The sequence below is a fragment of the Tympanuchus pallidicinctus genome, unplaced genomic scaffold (genome assembly GCF_026119805.1).
Source record: "Tympanuchus pallidicinctus isolate F22 unplaced genomic scaffold, pur_lepc_1.0 scaffold3, whole genome shotgun sequence".
NCBI classification, from domain to species: domain Eukaryota; kingdom Metazoa; phylum Chordata; class Aves; order Galliformes; family Phasianidae; genus Tympanuchus; species Tympanuchus pallidicinctus.
In genome coordinates, this window is record NW_026294747.1 from 72,753,403 (window position 1) to 72,774,892 (window position 21,490).

Below are 21,490 nucleotides of genomic sequence, written 5' to 3' on the forward strand. Positions count from 1 at the left end.
CCGTGACCATACAGCATGCAGTAACTTAGAAAATTGTTTGCATCCTGTAAAATAAATTCCAGATGTTTGTTTATCATATGTGCAGAAAGCTAAATGTCAAATAATTGCAGGGAAATGCATTTGATGTTCGTCTTCAAAAGTACTGTGATTCATCACCATCTCTGCAGTTCATTTTAACATGAAACACAAGTTCTAAAACACAAATAAAGGACAAGAAGTCCAAAACAGAAAGCTAGCTGTTGAAGATTCATATTAACGTTGTGACTAGAGAAGAATGGACATGAAAAAAAAGGGTTACCTCTGGTCAGGTTAACACTCTGTTAAGAAGGCACACTGAGCTGATTGGAAATTTAATTACTTGTGGAGCAAACACCTCCAAAAAGTATAGGAACTCCTACCTATTTGTGACACGTCTGTACTAGAGCTGCTGCAGTGGTTCCTCTAGGTAACATAGCACAAAAGAGCTCTGTTTTACAACCTCTACATTCTGGTACCTTCAGGTTCCAGTTGTTAATAGCAGTTAAATGGTTGAGCTTCAACCCTGAAAAAATAGAAAGAGAACAAAATACATCAAAAAATGACTAGTAAAGATTAATTTGACAGCTCTTTTAAGGTGTTTCATGCAATTTCCAGGTTTTCTTCTACATAATTTATTTCAATCACCTTACTTAGAGAGGATTGGTAAAGGTAGAGTTTGATTTACAAACACAGAGGTACCACAGAGAGGTGTTCAGTATTACAATTCTATTTTCAGGCACCTGGAGAGAAGCAATTCCTCTGTAGAGCTGTATTCCATGTCACAGTTACTGGCGCAAGGAGCACAATTAGGTTGCTTCTTCCATAGCTGGAGGCAGTGAACTGGAGGCCTACTCACAGTCTCCCTCTCTCAGTTCACTGTTAACTTTCACCAGGATAATTTCTACCTACCTGTAGAGTTCTGTCAGCTTTTAGGTCTGACAGTAGCTGTCAAAACTTACTGTGTACAGGATTTTGCTCCATGCAGTGGGATGGATGGGTTTCAGGATTTTCAATGCCTCAGGAGTTAAAGGAGCGTTTTGAATATCAGCATTTGGACCTTAGCAAAATGTGGGCACCTGACGTTCTGTGATGGGACAAGCCTGAGGTGCCTGAGTGATCACAGACCACTGGCTGTAATTGTTCGCTCAGACATCAACTAATCAAATCTTCCCCTCAGTCCACAGTGTTAAATTTTAACTTAGCTTTGAATATCTAGAAGTCTTGTAATAGGCCATTGCTTGACTTTATTCACAATGAAGTACTTACTGTATATTAAAAAGCCCCTACTAGAATCATTTCAAATCAGTTGGAATGGTACAGGCTTGGGACCCTAATCATTTCAAAACTGAAGAGCTGTTTCAAATTGTAAGAGAAGCAGATCATTTAAATAACTTAGCTCTGCACTCCCTCAGACTTCCAGATTTTCAAGTGCACTTCAGTCTGGAAGTGAATGTGGTATTGGACATAACTCAGCGCAGCACACTTTACAATCAGCAGAGTACAGTTTGGAGAGCATTTGAAGTTAAGCTGAGATTGCTCAGCGCAATGATGCCCAGATTCCCCCATTAACTTTCAGATTGCAACAATCTAACATCTGAGACTCTCCAGTTACTTTAAATCACTTGATTGTTTTTGTAAGGCTGTGCTCTGATTATTTTTTTTTTAAGATTGATTATTTTTTTTTTTAATCATGAGATAACAAAATGTTGCACTATTTCACGTCTACAGACCAACGTTTAAATGTTACATATAGGCTTCATCAGCCTTAAAAACCATGGCAGGGGCAGCAGCTTTGTGCTCAAAGCTGGTTCTATCTGTCACACACAAGGCTTCTATTCTTGTGTTGGAAGACTTCAGAATGACTTGCATATGACATGGGCATTGAGAGAGCAGGCAGTCTGTCCTCAATAGCACTTCCTTCAGCCTTTTGAGAGAGAATGCAGAGCATGTTGATTTAACTGCTCCAGCGCCTTTGGATATATGACATACATCCAGGAAAAAGGATGCCTGTGGGACACAGGGGATGCATGTGCCCCATCCTGCATACTTTGGAAATAATGAGAAGGCCTGAGACATTCTCTGGACATTCATGTGAGAAGGATTAATCAACCTATTATTATGCTCCTAAAGCCTGGTCAACAAGTTTAAGTGAATTAATTGCTCTGATTAATATTTTGTGAACAGTGTAATTTGTATTGAATTTAAATAGTTTGCTTTAGGAAACAAAGAGAAGGTTCCAGCTGTGGAGAAAGCAGAGTGATGAATTTGATTTTATCAAGTTTGTTTTTATGGCTAAAGAAAAGCAGTAAGGAAATGGAGTGTTTCAAAGTTGTGGTCATCAGCCAGACAGTGTGAAAGTTTCATGCCTAGTTTCAGCTATTTGGCATCTGGACTTGTGCTCTGAAACATAGGTTTCTCTTGCCAGTAGAATTGACTTGAGTAGTGTTGCTCCTGCACCCCACATCATCCTCCCAGCTATACTCATACAGCTTCAGTGACTACATACGATGACATAGATCTGGATTAGAAATAGTTTTTTGAGGGGGAAGTTAATATAAATCACTTGTAATATCATGAGGGAAAGACAGAGAACGGTTGAGGAAGAGAGATGGCCTCTAGCAAGCATTTGTGTGCACACAATAGCATTCATTTCTACAGCAAGTTCAAATTGCCATTATTTTGTAAAGCTTGAAGTTCATTACATTTGTCAGTTGGAGCAAAATCATTGTACTTGTGTTTATGCCTCCTTCTTTTTTCTGCTAATGCCTCATAGTGTACAAGCTAGCAACTCATTTGCCTTTCTCCCAACAAAATTGCACAGTGATTCATAATTATCATGTGACTAAATAATGTACCATGGGATTCTTTTCTCCTCATCTGTTTGCAAGTGATGAGCTTGTAGGATTCAGCAGAATTCTTTTTATCATTCCCTAAGTGCATGACTTCGATATCGTACTATTAAATTTTATCCCATTTCTAATAATCCAGTCCTCTGGGTCATTCAGCTTTCACTGCATGGCTCTCCTCTGTATTGACAATGCCTGGTAGCTTTGTGTCCTCAGCAAATTTCATTTGGGTCTATGCAAGACAGTTAATGAAAGTATTAAGTAAGATTGTTCACCAGACTGGTCCTTGAGGAACTTTGCAAATAACTTATCTACAGTCTGGTGCCTGGTTGCAGTGATGGGGTTTCTGATTCCTCCTCCATAAAGGAAATCATCTGCCATGTATGTAGCTGATCAAGCAAATGTTTCTTTCTCCTGTGATGGCCTTGTTAGCAATAAAGAAGACTAGTACTGTCATTAGCAACGATATACTGCAGTTTCCTTTATACAAACCCCTATTACCTCAGTGAAACATAGGGATTAGAAGGGTCACTTATGCATTGATGGTCCTCACATTCCTGTTTGTTCACTACCACAGGTAGATCTGGGCCTTCTCCGCTTCGTTTCTGGAATTGGGACCCAAGGAGCTATCTCAAAAGAGACAAAGAAAGAATATTACCTGAAAACATACCGTGTAGATGTCAGCTCCAATGGAGAGGACTGGATTACACTGAAGGAAGGAAACAAGCCTGTTGTAAGTTCTTTCTCTTTTACCTTTTTTTGCCAAAAAAAATAGGCTGTTGAATTCCTTAGTTACTTTTAGTTGTTAAATAAGGGGAAAAAAAAAGAAAAAAAAAAGAGGAATAAGGTATCACAGTTTTAATCAGCATGATCAGTGTTAGCAGTATCCCAAATCCAAAAGGCAGCAATTTTCTCGGTAGCAAACGGCCCCAGAAATCGTTTGTGTGCAGCAGCTGGAAAGGGTGTGCGGTTCTGCTTTGCTTATTGTAGCCACCAGAACTGGAGTGGTTTGGATCTTTTCCCTAGAGTATGCTGCTGTTTGTTACCCTACTGACAGAAATTTCCGATGTGACCTTGAGAAAAAGATTGTGGGGAATCTTTTAGAAAATGTATCAGTCCTTTATATACAGTGAAGCTCTGGATATGCGCTGCTTTGGTGCCTCAGCATAGTCACAGAATGGCCAGGGTTGGAAGGGACCTCAAGCATCATGAATCTCCAACCCCCCTTCCACATGCAGGGCCACCAACCTCCCCATTTAATACTAGACCAGGCTGCTCAGGGCCCTTTCCAACAGTTCCCTGTCTTTCTTGTACTGGGGGCTCCAGACCTGGACACAGAACTCCACATGGGGACTCACAAAAGCAGAGTGGAGGGGGACAATCACCTCCCTTCCCTTCTGGCCACCCCTCTTTTGATGGTGCCCAGGATACCATTTGCTTTCCGATCTGTCCTGCTATCTTGCAGGAGTGCCAGCAAGCCATTAGTAATATGTTAGACTTTGAAGCATCTCAGTGATGGGGTCATGCAGGCAGATAATTAGGCTTATCTTTCCATCCTTATAGATTTTTATCACCTTTCCATTTATCAGCAGATTTGCTCCCTGTAACCTCCCAATGAACCAGCTTTAGACAGTTGTAAGAAAAATCTCATTATCCACTACCATGAACATAAAGCTCATTATGGAGAAGTCAGTTCTGTCTCAGCTCTCAGGGAGGCTGTAACTTGCATTCCACCTCACCTGGGATACATCTGAGAGCAGCATCCCCAGTGGCTGCTGGAGGCTGATGCAAGTAGAAGACTTTCTGCTGTCTCTCCTCAAAACAGCTTCTTTTGTGACCCTTCTGTAAGGACTCAGATTGGCTGTGTAAAATTATGCTCTATCAGTGTAACTGTATCTAACTCTAAATATTTGGTTACTGGTTTGTCCCTTATTCATCTGTAAGTGTTACGCCAAGTCTGCTGCTTTTATCTAATCAAAATGGTAGCAGTGTTTAGCACATTTATCTTTCTTCTTTGAAATACTTTGTAAAGAAACAAAGAACAAGAATCTTGAAAGCCTCCTGAACAGGAATTATCCTGGTTTTACAGATGAGATGGAACTTTAGAAGGTCAAATGCCTCAATGTAGGCACTGTGTAATGATGTAAAAAGGTACAATAACTGACTTGCCCAAAGTCACAAGAGGAGCCAACACTACAGTGGGTACAAGGCACAGGGTTTTCTGGCTCTGATTCCAGTAACCTGAACAAATGCCTCTTTCAGAGTCAGACCATGCCTGATTTTCATTACCAGTTTCAATCTGTAAATTCTCCAAGAGTGTATTTTACACAAGTTTCTGTTGTACGTGCTGTCCTTCATTCATTCTTAAATCACTTACTTTTTCAAAGGCTTTATTAAAAATAAAAAAAAAAAAACAGGTTTCTTGAAAGGTCACATTTCTAAAATGACCTTATTTTGCTGTTGATCAGGACAAGGAAAAAAACCTGTACACTGGTCTCCCTCTAAAAGCTTTGTCCAAACCAATGAAGGAGACTCAGCTGCTGAAAGAATGACAAAAGCAGGCAGCCGCCAGCATTCTAAGGAGGCCTCATGGCAGCGCTGCACTGCATGCTCACAATTTAGGTGCCTTGAGAGACCCATTTCCTTGATCAGATGCAAACCTTGAGAGAACTACAACAGGTCCTTCCAAGAGAAAAAGAAAATAGCTGCTGAAAGTAAATGTAGATCCATTTAAAATCTTTTTCTGTGTATGAAACCCCTTTATTAAATTATTTAAGAAATAACTGAGCCTGGTGAGCTGGCAGCTGTGTGCTGCTGGCCTCCGCTCCAAATTAGTGCAGTTACTGCAAGTAACAAACAGGAAAGTAGACACTGTATGTAAGAAATGGGAAAATCTCCTATAAAAAGAGAGGGGACTGTATCTATGGAAAATAACAGGAAGCTTGTCCTCTCTACGTGAGAAAGAGGCAGGAAACTGAATCACTTTCTTTGGACTGGAACATTGCAAGATCTCAGCTCTGCTAGGAAGGAGCATGTTTGCAGGATCCTCAACATGAAAGAACAGCACAATCCTCTCTCTTCTTGTGGAAGTCTTATTGTTTATCTGATTTGACTGTTAGCCTCAGGGGACACACAGAGGCTAAATCTCAGAATCCGCCATATAGACTTTAAATAGACTTCTATCTCAGAATGCAAGGAGAAAGAAAGACTGAGCATTTGTTAAAAAGGAGTTAAGCCCAGAAGGTCATCAGATCAAGGCTTGCATGACACACTCTGAAAAACTCTGAAACCTAAGGACAGCAAAACAAAGTGTTTTTAGCTTAATTCCATATAGGGAATTTTTATATGGTCTAATTGAAGTCCAAACCTTTAATTTGGGCATGAGGCTTTGTATCTTTTGGCATCGTTCTACAAACATTTGAGTAATCAAATTGCCTTAATTGGGCAGCGAGGCGTTTGGCCAGGACATGGCAATCCTTGGGTGGCAAGGACCAGTGTCTGCCAGTCCCACACAGAGGCCTGGGCGTTGGGAAGGTGTTAACATAGGCAGGGAGTGGGCAGGGCCTTGCTGTGCTCAGGTGAGTCCCTGCTCTCCTGACGGCCTTGAGCTCTCCTGCTGTGTTCTGCAGCGTGCTATGGGACATGGCTATTTTTCAGTATCACCAAACATATTTTTCCTCGCAAAGGAAAGCTTAGCTGTCTGCAAAAATTATGCTGAGTTTAATGAAATACTTCCCCATGCAAGATTTTTCTCTCATCTCCCACAGAAATAACCCTGGTTAGATCTTATGTCTCTAGTATCTATAAAATACAGAAATCTAAACACCATTTAAAAGAAAACCTAACAAATATAAACCTTTTCTTTCCACACAAAGGTTTTTCAAGGGAATAGCAATCCCACTGATGTTGTTTACAGACCTTTTGCCAAACCAGTTTTAACACGTTTTGTACGAATTAGACCTATGTCTTGGGAAAATGGAGTATCGCTGAGATTTGAAGTGTATGGCTGCAAGATAACAGGTAAGTCTTGGGAAGGATTTTAGAACCAAGGGAATTTCTTGTGCCTATGCTGTGTTTTTTATTTTTGTTCGTGAAATACATCTTCACTATTTGTGCTGTGGTCTGACTGTAGAAATGTGAACAAAATGAGAAAGGAAATAAAACCCAACAACCCAAACGTACAGTGTTATCAGAATATTGTTCCAGAGAAGTTAAATAAAGTGTAATTACTTTTCATGCAATTACTCTACAGCTTCATGCAAAATGTCTCAGATACACACCACTCTTTTTTTCCCCTTCCTACCCTTCAGTCCCCCTCTCTTGTCTACTGTTTGCAGTTTGTTCTCAGCAGGTTGCCCAAGGAACAGACATATATACCTACGTTTAAAAACACTACAAGGTAAAAACCCCGGGATCTAAAGCCTGTTTCAGTATCTATACATATAAATTCATGTTCCCAGTGATAATCAGTACTACTTTTTGGAATGTAACTCCTTTGTATCACACAGATACCTCCCTACAGAACAACATTATAAATAATTTGCAACTGCTTTTTGGTTGATTTAGGAAACTTTCCCTAGGGAAAATTCGAATTCAGATATGACCCTGCACTCTTTAACTGAGCAAAAAGAATAGAAAACAATAATAGAATAGGATTTTCTGATCCTTTTGGTTCCCATAAGGACAGAAATACTTGTGGTATTTTGGTACTTCCATTTCCTGCCAAAACTAGGAAGTGCATGTTTGAACAAATGAAAATTATATACAAATCCAAAAAGATTATTTTGCATGTAAGAAAGTAATAAATAGCTTATCAGAGTTGAAATGATCGATATGGCCTGTTTCTGCTTTGGTGCTTGTTCAGATTAACAGTTCAGTTCCTTTGTTTTTTTCTCTGTAGATTATCCTTGCTCTGGGATGCTGGGCATGGTGTCTGGGCTCATACCTGACTCTCAGATTACTGCATCTACTCAAGTTGATAGAAACTGGATCCCAGAAAATGCTCGCCTTATAACAAGCCGTTCAGGCTGGGCACTGCCACCAACTACTCATCCATATACAAATGAATGGCTTCAAATAGACCTTGGTGAAGAAAAGAAAGTGAGGGGCATTATTGTCCAAGGAGGCAAGCACCGAGAAAACAAAGTGTTCATGAAAAAATTCAAAATTGGCTACAGCAACAATGGATCAGATTGGAAAATGATCATGGATTCCAGCAAGAAAAAGATAAAGGTAAGGAGGAATGCTCTGTATAGGGAAGAGCTTGCATTAAATTTTTATACATTCATCTCTGATCTGAGGAAAGGCGCATTTTTGGGTTGAAGCTAAGGTAGGACTCCTAGGACAAAAACACCAAATTGGTTGCTGTGGAAATGGTACAAAGCCCATACACCATGTACCATGTACCATCATCCCATGACATCAAACACCACGGCAAAGGTTTTGTTTGTTCAGCATCTGGTTCAGAAGACTTCTGACAGGAGTAGTGTGCCTGTCTGGCCTCTAGGTTATTCCAGAATCACATGTAATGGTAATACCCAGCACAGCCAAAAAAGTAGTTACCTCTGCATTTTTTTTCCGTTGACAGTGAGTGAGCTCATTTGAGATACAGAGTTACGTTTTCTTTGCTGGTTTTTTTTTTTTTTTTTTTTTTTCTTTTGATCTATAGAATGAGGATTTAACTCTCTGGGATACCTGCTGAATTTCTGAGCTGCCTTCTTTGAGAGCTACACAGGCTCTCCACAATGGTCTGATCGAAGCTGAACTGAAAGAAAATGATGTGGTTTTTGACATTATCCCATCCTAGGTGGAATGTACCAGTGGAGATTACTGGTGAAACACCTTGATACATGGTTGGGAATAAGAGGCAGCTGGTACATAGATTGAAGCAGAAAGCACAAGATGATATTTCCAGGGATGGGTCATATGAATTTCTGGGTTAAATGCTGAAGAAAAGAAAATGAGTGGGCTCCAGAAATGTTTCTGGGAATGTACTTGTCTTTTTTTTTTGTCTTTGAATGCACTCTCTTCAGAACATCATATGCACTGTTTAACATGTTTACCCAAAATCCTTTTTACTGCTTTCCATACAGATTTGCTATTGTTGCTCACAGAGTCCATTTTTGCCTTGAGAAGCACAATTTTTTTCAGTCTTCCTTTTCGTTCAGGAAAGGAGCAGGCACTTTTACAGGAGCTGGTGCTACAGTATCGGAAAGATCAGGGAATCAGATAAACCAAAAACGTTTCCTTAAAAAGCAAATCATTATGGTGCTTGGCAAACAGAAACCTTGAGAGTTGCTCCATATCTTAGCAGCATTATTCTGAAAAGTCGATGTAAAAGCTGTTTTGCTATATAGACTCACCAGTCGGGCAAACCTGTGTTTCTTTAATGGAGAAGCTGAGTGTGCCCATGGATGTGGCTTTTCCAGGCATATTTGGTAAATATTGGGCTTCCTTCACTCCTGTTTTAATCTCACTGAATCTCACTTTTCATCATTTGTTACAAGGATTAAAACTAAATGAATTCAGCCTTTGCAATCAGCTCCTTTCTCTTGTTACCATGAGTTTTGACTTCATCATAAAGTGTGAAGAGAGTGTAAATCAACAATGGGATCTAACCATTTTCTTTCTAAAATAGATGTTGTTTTGACATGTACTTCTACACTGGGGCTCAATGAGGGAAAAAATAATGCCATATGCTTTCAAAGCAGTGCGCCGTCTGCTGCATGGCTTTCTGTTTTCTAATACAAGCACTTGCCATCATTGTCAGAAGTTAGCAGTTTGACAAGAAAACTAGAGTGCTAACTAACACACTGAGCCCATCCTCAGCTTTCATCACTACCAGAAATTAACTTTCAAAGGTTAATGGAATGAGGAGGGCTGGAATTCAAATCTCTTGCGGCCTAATTATAATCCTTCCCAAAAATTCAAGACATTTAATAAACTTTCCTCCAAAGTACTAGTTTTCTTAAAAGAGAATTAAATAAATCCTATGATTTGGGAGTCTGAGGGATTTAAAATGTTAATACTGGAATGTAGCATTTTTAAATGTAAGTAGAGCTGGATAGGACAGAATGCTATAATGAGTCACAGCAGGAACGTGGATTAGAAACAGCCCCATTTTATGAAATGAAACACATCATTTCACTTGGTTAAAGTCTTGACTTTCAATAAACAAACAACTGCACGCAAGGAAAGGGAAGAGAAACGACAAGCTAAATGTAAAAACAGAATATGTCCAAAGGATGAAACATCACCTCAATACGATCTTGTCATCCATGCCTGCAGCTCCTTCCTTGGGACTACCGTAACTCTTTTTTCTTTGGCTGACCCAATTTCTGCTATTTTTGCCTGTGCAGAATGTTTCCCCCTTCAGCCTATCTCGAGCACTTGAAGGAGTGAATATCACTCAAATCCTCAAACAACCACGCAGAACCCCACATTCATTTCAAAATCCAACTTGTTTTTGTTCTCCACAGGCTTACTCTAATTCACTCCGTAAATTCATCTTTGTCTTTCATTCTTCTTTCCTCCTTCCTCTTGCCAACTGATGACCTTTTTTTTGGTTTTCACACCACTTCTGGTCATTTACTGCACATGAAAATTCTAAATGTCCTGCCAACTGGAACAACCTTTTTAAATTTCTCTGCCATACTTATTTTGATTTACAAATCTGTTGGGGAAAACCTTTTTTTTTTTTTCCCCTCTTGCTGATTTATATTCCCTTTTGTTTTGTGATCATTTATTGTACTTATCTTTGTAACAAAGTAAATCGATTTGTGACATAGCATATATAAAAGATGCTCACAAAGTGAAGTATTACTGTGTACTCCTCTCTCCTCCCCCACAAAGAATATCAGTATGTATTTTAAATGAACAGTCAAAATTGAATCACAGGCAGCTCTTCACTACAAAGGACAATGATTCAATATAATTATGATTCAATATAATTCTAGATGCCTATTGAATTCTAATGTCTATGTGTCAGTACTCCAGTATTGATGTCTTTTATAAAACAGTTGTCATTATTATATGTTGCTATTAAGACTACTATTAAAAAGGAAGCAAGGATTCCTCAGATACGTCTGTCTATTTTCTGCAGATAAAATGGCATTCATTCTTTCACATGCGGTAGGTAGCTTTTTTGATCATTTGCCCTATATTGGAATTCAAATCTAATAATATGTAATTGCAAGTTAATTAGTTCTTGACAGGCCATATACATGTGAATTCTTGACAACTTTCTTCCAGCACTGTCTGAACACGAGGTCAGGCTGTGTCCCTTGAACCATCTCAGAGTTACAGTCTTCACTAAGAAATAATAGCAAAAGCATTTACGTAGAAATCACTTCACCCATCAACACTGGCTTATGTGACTGCAACATTGTCTTATGCGACTGGCGCTCTAACCAGTGGCCAGAAGGGATTCTGGACCGTTCGGTAGAAACAAGCATAAAGCAAACACAACAAGTCTTTTAGGACTGCACTAAAAGCAAAAGCAGCTATCAGTTTTAGCTGTGCTCTTGGGCAATATAGCCAATTTTTCCTGTGGCTTCAGTTTTCTCTGTCCCAGCTCAATAGGAGGACCGGGTTTTATTGTCATCTAAAATGAAGGAAGGACAGGTGCTGACTTCTTCCTCAAGAAAGCTTCAGACCTCACAGCCATGAGTTGGAAGTAGCAGCACTTCTAACATTGTCGAAGGTTATTTGTATTGATTTGTAATTTAACTATTAACAGAAAGAAAAGCTGAAATCATTTTACTTTTACCTCTTTTATATACATTTAATATTCTGTTATTTATTCTCTACAGGGCCTTCTGAAGTTAAAAATTAGGCCAAAAATAACTCTATTTAGCCATCTAGGCTTGTAAACACATCATGGAAAAGACTATTTCTTTGTACAGTCAAATTCATTCTAAGGATCTATTATCTCCATGGATATAATATAAAGGTGTTCGTTTAAGTATGAATTACAACTTGTCCCATATACAAAATGTCAATGAAAGGAGACACTGAAGGTATCAGACAGATGCCACTGAGAGCTATATTATGGCTAAAGAACTCAGAGTGCAACTCAGACAAGAGATTTTTGTTTGAAAGGTACCTTCACTGACCTGCCTTACCTGTTAAATTATTATATTATATTGCAATTTTGTCAGGAAGCAGCTTTCTTCTTTCTTTCATTCTTTCTTTTTTCTTTTTTTCTTTCTTTCTTTCTATTCTTATTCAATAGCAGTCTCCCTGGAAGAACTCTTGCAGCTACTGTTACTGGAGTTTAATTTATGCCTTTTGAAATAACTACAACTTGTGAAACTCTGTCACTGGGGGAAATCAGATTGAAATTTTCTCTTGAATAGTTGGATTATTATTGCAGCCACTTAAAAGGTGACAGGATCTTCACCTCAGTCATTTTTTTTCCCTAAGAAGTGTTGAAAATGTCACCCAGTTAAACCCCAGATCAGAGCGTCATTTAAAAACATGTCTCATTAAACACTCAGCTCTTGTTATGACCCTGATGGATTGGTTGCTACTGAGTTTATGAAAAATGAAATGCATTACTTCTCCGGGAAGCTTTAACTGTGTATTTTCCATTCTCGTTTAGGATGGGGAAGTCTGACACTTATTAAATGGTTAGAATCTGGCCTACTTCTCACCTAATTCAAAGACTAGAGAATGAAGAAAACGTTGAAATATCTTTTCTTTTTTAACAAGCAGCATCTGTCATGCCTTGCAGACTTTTGAAGGCAACACCAACTACGATACACCTGAACTGCGGACTTTTGAACCTGTATCGACGAGATTTGTCCGCGTCTACCCAGAGAGAGCCACACACGCAGGACTGGGACTTCGAATGGAGCTGCTGGGATGTGAACTTGAAGGTAATTGCTCTGCGAGAGATGAATGCACTTTATTATTTTCAGACAGACATTCTGTACTTGGACTACTGCTGAACACTGCTGTTCTTGTACAGGCATAACATCATACTCTTGCTTCCGTGACTGCCATTAGTGCTGTTTCTTGGACTAATCAGTTCCTTCTGGGCAGACGTTCGAATATGCTGAAGGCACAAATGTTATTCTCTCTCCCATCCTTTGTTGAATCACAGTGATACTCTCCACATGGTTTCTGTTCCCTCAAGCAAACTTATGATTATGCTTTCGAGAAGCATAGAGCTATTAGGAGAAAATAAAGACAGAAACTTATATTTTCTGTTACCATGATAGAACCCAGGGAGAGATATTTTATGAGAATGCAAAGGGAGAAATTATACCTTTTGCTCCTTCAAAGGATGTGAAAATCAACCAGACAACATGGTAGGCAGTGATTACTTGTCTGGACAGGGTCTGTGTTCTTGCTTTTTAAGGGTGAGGAAGGTCCTTTTTGTTGCCTACCATGCTTTAATTTTGCAACAGAATGTAAAGAGATGAAAGACCAGGAAGAGCAAAGTTTAGACATTTATCCTCGGACTATGACATGAGGTATTATTATGCTTTGATTTTTGGTATACAAACAAGAGTTATTTAACATCATAGATAACTACAGATAGCACTGTGTGAATTTCACAGTGTTATCTGGTGGATGAAGGTTCAGTGGCTTGGCTTATAAATCACAGAGCTTACCATTACACAGCTAATAACAAACCATATTATCAGGGGTTTCATATGATACCTCAGAAAGAAGTCGCTGAACAGGCTCCCAAGATGAATGACTGTTCCACCTCTGTTTCTCTCTCACTGTCTCATTCCCACAGTGGAGGAGTGGGAAGCATTACTGTGAGAACTGCTGAACTCTCTGCTGTTTTTTAGTGAAGGCCAAATTGAATGTGTGCTTTTTACTTGGCCCAGAAAGTTGGGAGTTTGAAAATTCTTCTTAGTTCCTGCAGGAAGTCCTAATTTCCTGTGAGAATTCTTGGTTCCTGCAGACTATTGTACTACTTGCTCAGAAAAGAGAAAAGAAAACTCAGCACCTGCCCTGTGTAAACTTACAACCTGTGGGTAATGTCCTTCTGCTATGGGGGTTCTGTAGCCACCTATGCATCAAGAAGTGAGTTTATGGATCACCTTACAAGAACATGTGGCTCAGTGAGGTGGAGGAGCCAGAAAAGACTAAATAGGCAAACTGAAGCACCAAGTATTTTGTTTCCCTGGGACTCATCTACTTGCATTCATCTTCCCACTCTAGAGCACTTCTGAAAGTTGCTCACCTGCAGGTCATCCATGGACACGCAGGGTCAATTTCCATTCACCTACAGGAGAAACATAATAAGAAAAATTTGTTGTATAACTGTATCTTCAGGAGGGAGTTGAATGGAGAGAAATCACTTGAGATTTACTGAGGAGGATAGGTGTTGAGCTGAGAAAAGAGGCATGGAGATAGGCACAGACAGGAGTAAAAATCAGCTCTCCAGCAGTAATGAGCAAGGGGAAGCTTTGTGTCTTCAAAGCATCCCAGGGGGCTTATGTGAATTGATGGCAGAGACATAGGCAAGCTTGAGGCTATACAGGGGCATGAAGCTCAAGATAAGAAACTTAACTTGATGTAGAAAGCTAGAGGGATCTCCCAGAGGGGTTTTCAAGGAGGTATGGGGAATAGATGCTCTGAATAATTTATAACAGGTACAGAAATGTTTCTTTAGTGCTAGATTATACCTGTAAAGCATAGGTTGAGGTCCAAAAAAGCTTCGTTTCATCCCAGAATTGAGCTTCCGCAGAAACTGCCATCCCTACTGACATTTTCAGGCCATGAATTCAGTGCATAAGATCTTATGTGGACAGTGGGCTCTGGAGGCAGTAGAAGGGCAAAGAAGAATCCAAGGAAGTGAAGCATTATTATAGAGCTATAATCACAGTAAAACATTGTTAATGAAAATAGCAGTAGTTGAAAACAGGCAAAAGCCTGGACCACATTCCCAGACTGGTTATCTTAAGAAGAGGAAATATACTTCCAGCATAAAACATAACTTGTATCCTGATTTTCCAGATGTTATATGTTTTGCAGACACTGGGATTTAGATATGTTTTCTGGCACCTTGCACAAATCTCAAGGTCTTAATTGCAATAACAAAGGTCAGACTTCTACTGGTTGTGCAGCAGCTACCGGAAAGTCATCACCAGTGAGAAGCAAGCAGGTGGCCAGGAGGGATGACTGACATCATTGATGTCTTACTTATTTATAACTAAAACAAGAACAAAAGAAACTCCTTGCAGACCTTCTCAGTGAGCACAAAGTGATTCCACATCACACTGCCTTCCTGCTACTGTTACTGTCTGCTCAGACATTTCCTCCCTTACACGTGCTATGTGGAGATTTCTTTGGCAGTGTGGTAGGTGCTGGAGAACTACCACCCTGACTGCACCCCTCCTACTGCTCTGTACAGGCCTACTCGTGAGCACTTCAGCCACATGATAAGATTATGGGCTTTCTACCCAACCTTGAGACTTCCATCCCTTCACTCCTTGTTTGTAGAAACAATAAGGTGTCATCAGCCAATGACAGATAGTCCAGGGCTTTACTGTCCAACTCCATCCAGCCCTTGAGCTCACATACAGCAGAGTGCCTTAGTGCAAGAGGAAGAACAAGTACTGCCCACTGCAAAGAAATATTAACTAACCTGTGGAGTTGCTCCTTCTCTCAAAAACAGCACAAGAAAACACCGTATGGTGCTCATCAAGATGTTACTGCCAATTGCATGCTGATTCTGCAGCACACTTTTTAACTAACAACTGGATTTTCTTTCAGCTCCAACGGCTGTCCCTACTGTTTCCGAAGGCAAGCCCGTAGATGAGTGCGATGATGACCAGGCGAACTGTCACAGTGGCACAGGTGATGACTACCAACTGACAGGTGCAGAAACCATCCTCATTTCATTGCAGCTTCATTGTAGCTCATATTCATCACCAGTAACCAGCTAAACATTTGTACTGATTTAATCACTCAACATAAACGGACATTGGTATGCAGTTTATATTGTCGGTGCTGTCAAAACAGAGGCATCTGCCTTTTACATGTGACAATACTTTTGATTGTTTTCTCAGCTATGTAATTTTGGAAGCAAATAATAGCGACTAGCTGGAGCAGAGGGCTTTTTTTTTATCAGGAATTCTGTCTAATCATAATGTCATAATTAAACTTTCTCTTACTAAGAACAAAACTGGATAAACCTTTTGAGGTTTATTGTCTGAAGTTGAAGAACTCAAAATGAAATATTGTTTAGGTTCTTCCATGTTGTTAAACTCTTCCATGCATAAAATTTAGCACAGGACTCAAATCTCAGCCCGAAACCTTACTCACACAGAAACAAAGCAGAATTGATTCATCAAAGTATTCTCACATGTATGCCACCAAAAAGATTTTCATGACCTTCCCCATCAGCACTGCATTACAGCCACAGAGGGGCTGCCATCACTAAAAGGAAAACAGGACATCAAGTTTATCTGCATCTGGAAGGGAGAAAGCTTCTTAAATTTCATATTTTCTCACTTCTGCAGAGAACCACTATCCTTCTGAGATGGCTGATTCTCCATCACTACGTTCTCGATCACTTCAAGCAGGTCACTTACTGCAGAAAGCTCTGGGCCTGCTCTTGTACTAGATCCATACTTCTGTAGCAGCTGAGCTTATTTTTGGACATAGCAACACTGGTTATTTCATCACCTCTCCCTGGTGCACTTATGTAATAAAAGTTTACTGTTTCTTATGTTTATGGCATAAAATAGCACCACAACCTGACAATAGCTGTCCACAAAGACATTGAGAAACCTTAGGTAAGAGAAAGATTGACTTTTTGGAAGCAGTCAAGTAGAACATCTGACAGCAGATATGAGTGAAAGTGCAGTTTCAGCATCAGACCCTTTCTGAGATTTGCCAATGTCTCCCGTAAATGTATGCTGCAAATCAAAAATTGAAAAGCAATTTGTGGGCAGAAAAGATGCCACATGGTCACTGTCACTGCTTTTCAACTCAGTATTCCAGATGAATCTTATTCTTTGTGAAAAGAGCCACGTAGAAAGTCTAATAAAATAGTCCATATTGTGTTAAGGTAGATCAGAAAGCTTTCAGTATTACTAAACATTGTAATTTTGTAATTTTTCTGAAAGCAGAGCCAGGTCAGAAAACCCTGGGGCTTCCTGCAAAGCTCTGTGATGAAGGCTGGCTTGCAAGACCCAATAGGTAGAGTCTGTGTGAGGGCAAGGAGACAGATCTGTGCAAGCACCTTCCTGTTCACTCACTAATAGTCTCTGCACTTCAAGCAGCTCAGGACTGCATCCCACATGTCCCTCAGGGAAAGGTTATTGAGCAGAAGAAACTCCCTCCAGCAATTTTTGCAGGCTGTGCTTAGGGAGCAGTTTATAATCTCTAAGACAAGGGAGCAGCCATCACCCTGAGCATCAGATTTTCTGGTAACTGAACCTATTTCACTACTTACATTGAAAATTATTACACTGCCCTTCTACAGAGTGCTGGCACTTCCGTATAATTTACAACCCCACCTAGAAACCCTGGCTCAATTGTTCCAGGCACAGCAGTAATGTTACGTTTTATGTTTGATGTCACATACAACACAAAAAATGCACAGAAGTGATTTTACCAATAAATTTACTGCAAACATTCCTTCAAAATGCATAGACTGAAAGTGTGTAAGTCTCACAGCCCATGAAGGATGGCAGAGCAAGGCATCAGTGCCATCCCCTCTTTCCTCCACTCCCCATGAGTGCAGTGCCAGCATTCTTATGGGTACGGCTGCTTGAGTCACTTCCCTGATGGTACTTGCACATATGTGAGTATCACAATGAAGCCTCCCTTGCAATTAACTATAATTGTTCTGTAGGCCAGATTCCTTCCTGCTCTATTTGGACCCCATACAGAGCTACTCTATTTGCGTGTCTTATAGCATTTCCCATCAGATCACTCTCACAAACATAAAGCTGATATAGCTTGGGCATTCATTCTCACTGGAAGTCATCATACTCATCCTTTCTATAATGCTTTAAGTACTTGCTTGCTGGAGAAGAAAAAAGCCAGTGACTGGTAATCAGCACCCCACTGTGCATTTATAATTGCACTAGTTTACTTTTTGTTTCCTTTATCAATATGAGGCTTACCTTTAAAAAGTCAAGTATTTTTAAAATATCAATTAGTGAGCACAGAGAGAGGCATGACCCCTCTCATCTCTTGTTCATCTACTTGAAGAATAAGACAAAGTTCTTAATTTCCCCTGCTCTTTGAGAAGTGAAACCTGCCTAAAGAACAGCCAAAAGCTGGGCAATTCCTATGCAGCTCATATGCAAGCTGGCCTCACAAAGTGGTTGTGAAGCAGTGCAGGGGCTGGAGGACTCCAGGTGTCTGATATGGCAAGCATGTGCTTGCTGAATGCACAGATTCGTGAGTGTCATGGGGGCTAGGGAGATCAGTCACTGACATCCCATCTGATTTTGACAAATCACTGTCTGTAAAGTGAGGACAACCGTAAGGGCACGATGGAGATTGATTAGTTGGTGTTTGCAAGGACTCAAAACATAAAAAGCTTTATTTGAGTTTTAGGTGGGGTGTTTTTTGGCCTGTTTGTTGGGTTTTATTGCTTTGGTGGTGTTTTTTTGTTTTGTTTTGTTTTTGTAAAGAAAACCAGAAATGTAATGTCATATTTTCATGCTTAAGGTACTCAGTTGCCTTCATGTCTAATAAAGGTGGTCATATTTCAGATTTATATGTAGGATGTTCCTAATGACCGCTGTGTCCTTTGTTGTGTCGCACGTATCATGATATACATAATTTCTTTTCCAGGTGGAACTACAGTGCTGAACACAGAAAAGCCGACAGTAATAGACAATACATTACAACCAGGTATAAAAAAGTTTTTTTCTTATTAAAAAAAAAAAAAAAAAAAAAATTCCATGCCTAAATTTCATGCCAAAATAATGAATTGCAGCTTCCTGACTCCCCAGTCCCTAAAAGTCTCTGAAGTAAAGAAGCATCTGGTCTTTCAGCTCTATACAGTAAATATTTTATTCCTTTCATCCACATGTAGACAAAGCAGAGAACAAGATTTCCTTTCGCATCAGCGAATGGTAAATGTGACAAAATTAAACTATCTTTATCAAACAGTGGATTTTGTTAGAATGGCATCTTAGCAATACAGTTTGTTTGCAAACCTGCGGAAGACAAAAACAAGCCACACAGGCACATTCACTCTTAATGTCTGTGGTTTCACAAAACGGACAAGTTTGCCAGTTTTATCCACCAGAGAGCTGGCAGTTTTACAACATTGTTTTCTAGCAGGCTTTCTCAAAATAGGGTTACGTAAACTACTACCATGAGCTTGAAAAGAGAGGAACAAGTTGTCACTGGCAGCATGTCCTTTCTACTTAATCAATACAGTAACTAGCAGCTTTTAAAATCCTTACTTTTCTGCTTCCAGATCCTTCATGGCATCTTTTTAATATCCTGTTCAGTTTACTGGGAATAGGGGATTGAATAGATTTGGTCAGAATATCTGAACTGTAAAAACTGGTAACACCAGCTTAAAATGCTGTGCGTTAGTGAAGGTGGAGTGGTAAAGAGGTCAGCTTTCGACAACTCCCATTTCCTCCATTAAAGTATGCACAGCTTTGCAAGTGATTTGCAGCAGGGTGGGCACGTGTTTATCATTGTTTCCTCAAATGTATGACAGAAACCGTTTTTGCTTCAAGTGAAAAAAAAAGGTACTAATAATGGAAAAGTTTCTTACAGAGCGCCAGCGGTGTCGATCTGACAAAGAGATAGAGCCGGCTTCTCTCTGACGTTGTTCCCACTCTCAGCCTCTGCATTCCACTATTGCAAAGGCAAATGCTTTTACTCTCCCTAAAATTTGTCCCCAGGGCCATAACGTTTGCTTTGTCAGCATATTCTATTCCTAACTCCGACTTCTGTAGAGTGGGGCAGATTGAGGGGTACCAGAGCCTTCACAGAACACTTCTTCATGCTGCTCTCTCACAACCAGCACTGCTGCAGGGCTGAGGAACAACTAGTGATTCCACAGTTTGGGGATGGTGAAGGCAGAAAGGATATTTCAGTGGGCTTAGAGTAAAATTTTGGATTCTTCTGTCTGAAATGAGCTTTAAGTCTTCTACTTGACTGAAATGAAGGATTTTTTAGTTCTTTTTACTGTCTTCTTGCATTCAAACAAATGCTCATACAGTTCTCCTCACCCCTCCCCATTGCCAGTTGCAGTTGCAGGTTGTGTTTAATCCCTTTGGCTTGGGTGGGACTGTCTGTGCCAGAGATGAAGATGTCCTCATTTTCCCTCCTTACTTCCCTCCTGCACCACCTTCGTTTACTTCACCATGAGCCAAGTTTTTTCTCTACTGAAGAAGTTTATGAGGTTCCCTTCAGAGCATGCCAATGCTATTTCCCTGCATTGTGCTGGTAGGAGCTGCTTCCTTCTGAGCAATAAGGGACAAGCTCACATCCCAAACACCAGGCTCCCACATGACACTACAGTACAAAGATCATAGACAGAGATCACTCAGATGCTAATAAATAAGAATAGGGTTTCCAGAATCGGCAGTTCAAGACATAAAGGTTTCCAGCTGCTTTGTAATCCCTCACTGAAAACCAGCCAGAAAAATCCCAAAAAGGGGCAGCCAGAATTTCCCCTCAGCATAGGAAAGCCCTCCTGGCAGAGAGCTGATGTAAGCCACTGCCAGCCACGGCATCTCGTGCCACGGTGATTTGAAACACCTTTGCCAGCCCTTTCAACACCAGTACCTCCCGTGGCACAGGTACTTCTGCAAGATGAGCTAAGGCCCTGTACTCCTGAGCTGTCTTCCTGCCTGTGTTCAAGCCTTCAAGCAACCCTAATCATGTTATCCCAGACTAACGTGCTTGTCTATGTCAAAGTCTTGAGCTTATCCTATTCCTGCCAGCTTTCATGCACTATGGAAACAGTTAAGCGCAAATAGCTGGAAAACCTCCACATATAAACAAGCTTTCCATCAAAGAGACTTTTACAGTTCATTCCAAGGAGACTGAATTGTAAGAAAATAAAAAAGAATCATTATTTCCAACTGCTCAAAAAGTTTAAAGCTTTGGGTTTTGTTTTTTTTTATTTATTTTTTTTAATAGGATCTACTTTTCTTCTCAGACTTAAAAATGTGCTTTTAACAAACCTGTCTATCAAGGTAAATACCTTTCAGACCTCAGTCCTCAAACTCACCAGAAACTCTTGACTCTTAGCTATTTACATACAGAGCAAGCTGTTCATTTACATAATGTGCTCTTGGAGCGTAAGCTCAGTTCTTTGTAAAGCAGACTGTTCAAGAAGTAACGTATCTTGTTTTTCACACATATAGTAGCTATTTTGGAAAAATGTAAGAAATCTTGAGGTTAAAATCTATACGAAAAAATCATTTAAAGGTAGAAAATATCTGAACCTCTTTTATGTCAGGATGACTTTTCATCGATAAGGGATGTAAAGGGATATTAAAGCACTTAAATTATAATTTACTATCATTTGAGGTAATTCCAAGCTGCCAATATAAATAGTATAAAAAGGTGAAATGCAAATAAGAATCAGACCCAATACACTACTTTGAAGTGTTTCCTTTTTTAGTGTTGATCTACCTTTTGGCAAAAGCATCCTATAGGTAATT

The 21,490-nt window shown here is 39.9% G+C and overlaps 1 protein-coding gene and 1 long non-coding RNA gene across 3 annotated transcripts in view; one reads left to right on the top strand and one right to left on the bottom strand.

Moving 5' to 3' along the window:
- Positions 1-21,490, top strand: part of NRP1 (neuropilin 1) — a 109,477-nt gene that overhangs the window by 73,582 nt on the left and 14,405 nt on the right. Inside the window, exons 8-13 of one of the 2 annotated variants that reach the window (XM_052692899.1) lie at positions 3,442-3,597; positions 6,740-6,884; positions 7,765-8,096; positions 12,598-12,742; positions 15,603-15,707; positions 18,645-18,704. In XM_052692899.1, the coding sequence (XP_052548859.1) occupies positions 3,442-3,597; positions 6,740-6,884; positions 7,765-8,096; positions 12,598-12,742; positions 15,603-15,707; positions 18,645-18,704 (943 nt within the window). The remainder of the gene's footprint in view (positions 1-3,441; positions 3,598-6,739; positions 6,885-7,764; positions 8,097-12,597; positions 12,743-15,602; positions 15,708-18,644; positions 18,705-21,490) is intronic. The other variant, XM_052692900.1, reaches the window with a different exon arrangement.
- The window catches only part of LOC128085468 (uncharacterized), a 73,275-nt gene continuing 65,852 nt past the window's right edge, over positions 14,068-21,490 (bottom strand). Inside the window, exons 2-3 of the long non-coding RNA XR_008208987.1 lie at positions 14,513-14,644; positions 14,068-14,109 (exon numbers count right to left, since the gene is read on the bottom strand). This is a non-coding gene — a long non-coding RNA (uncharacterized LOC128085468). The remainder of the gene's footprint in view (positions 14,110-14,512; positions 14,645-21,490) is intronic.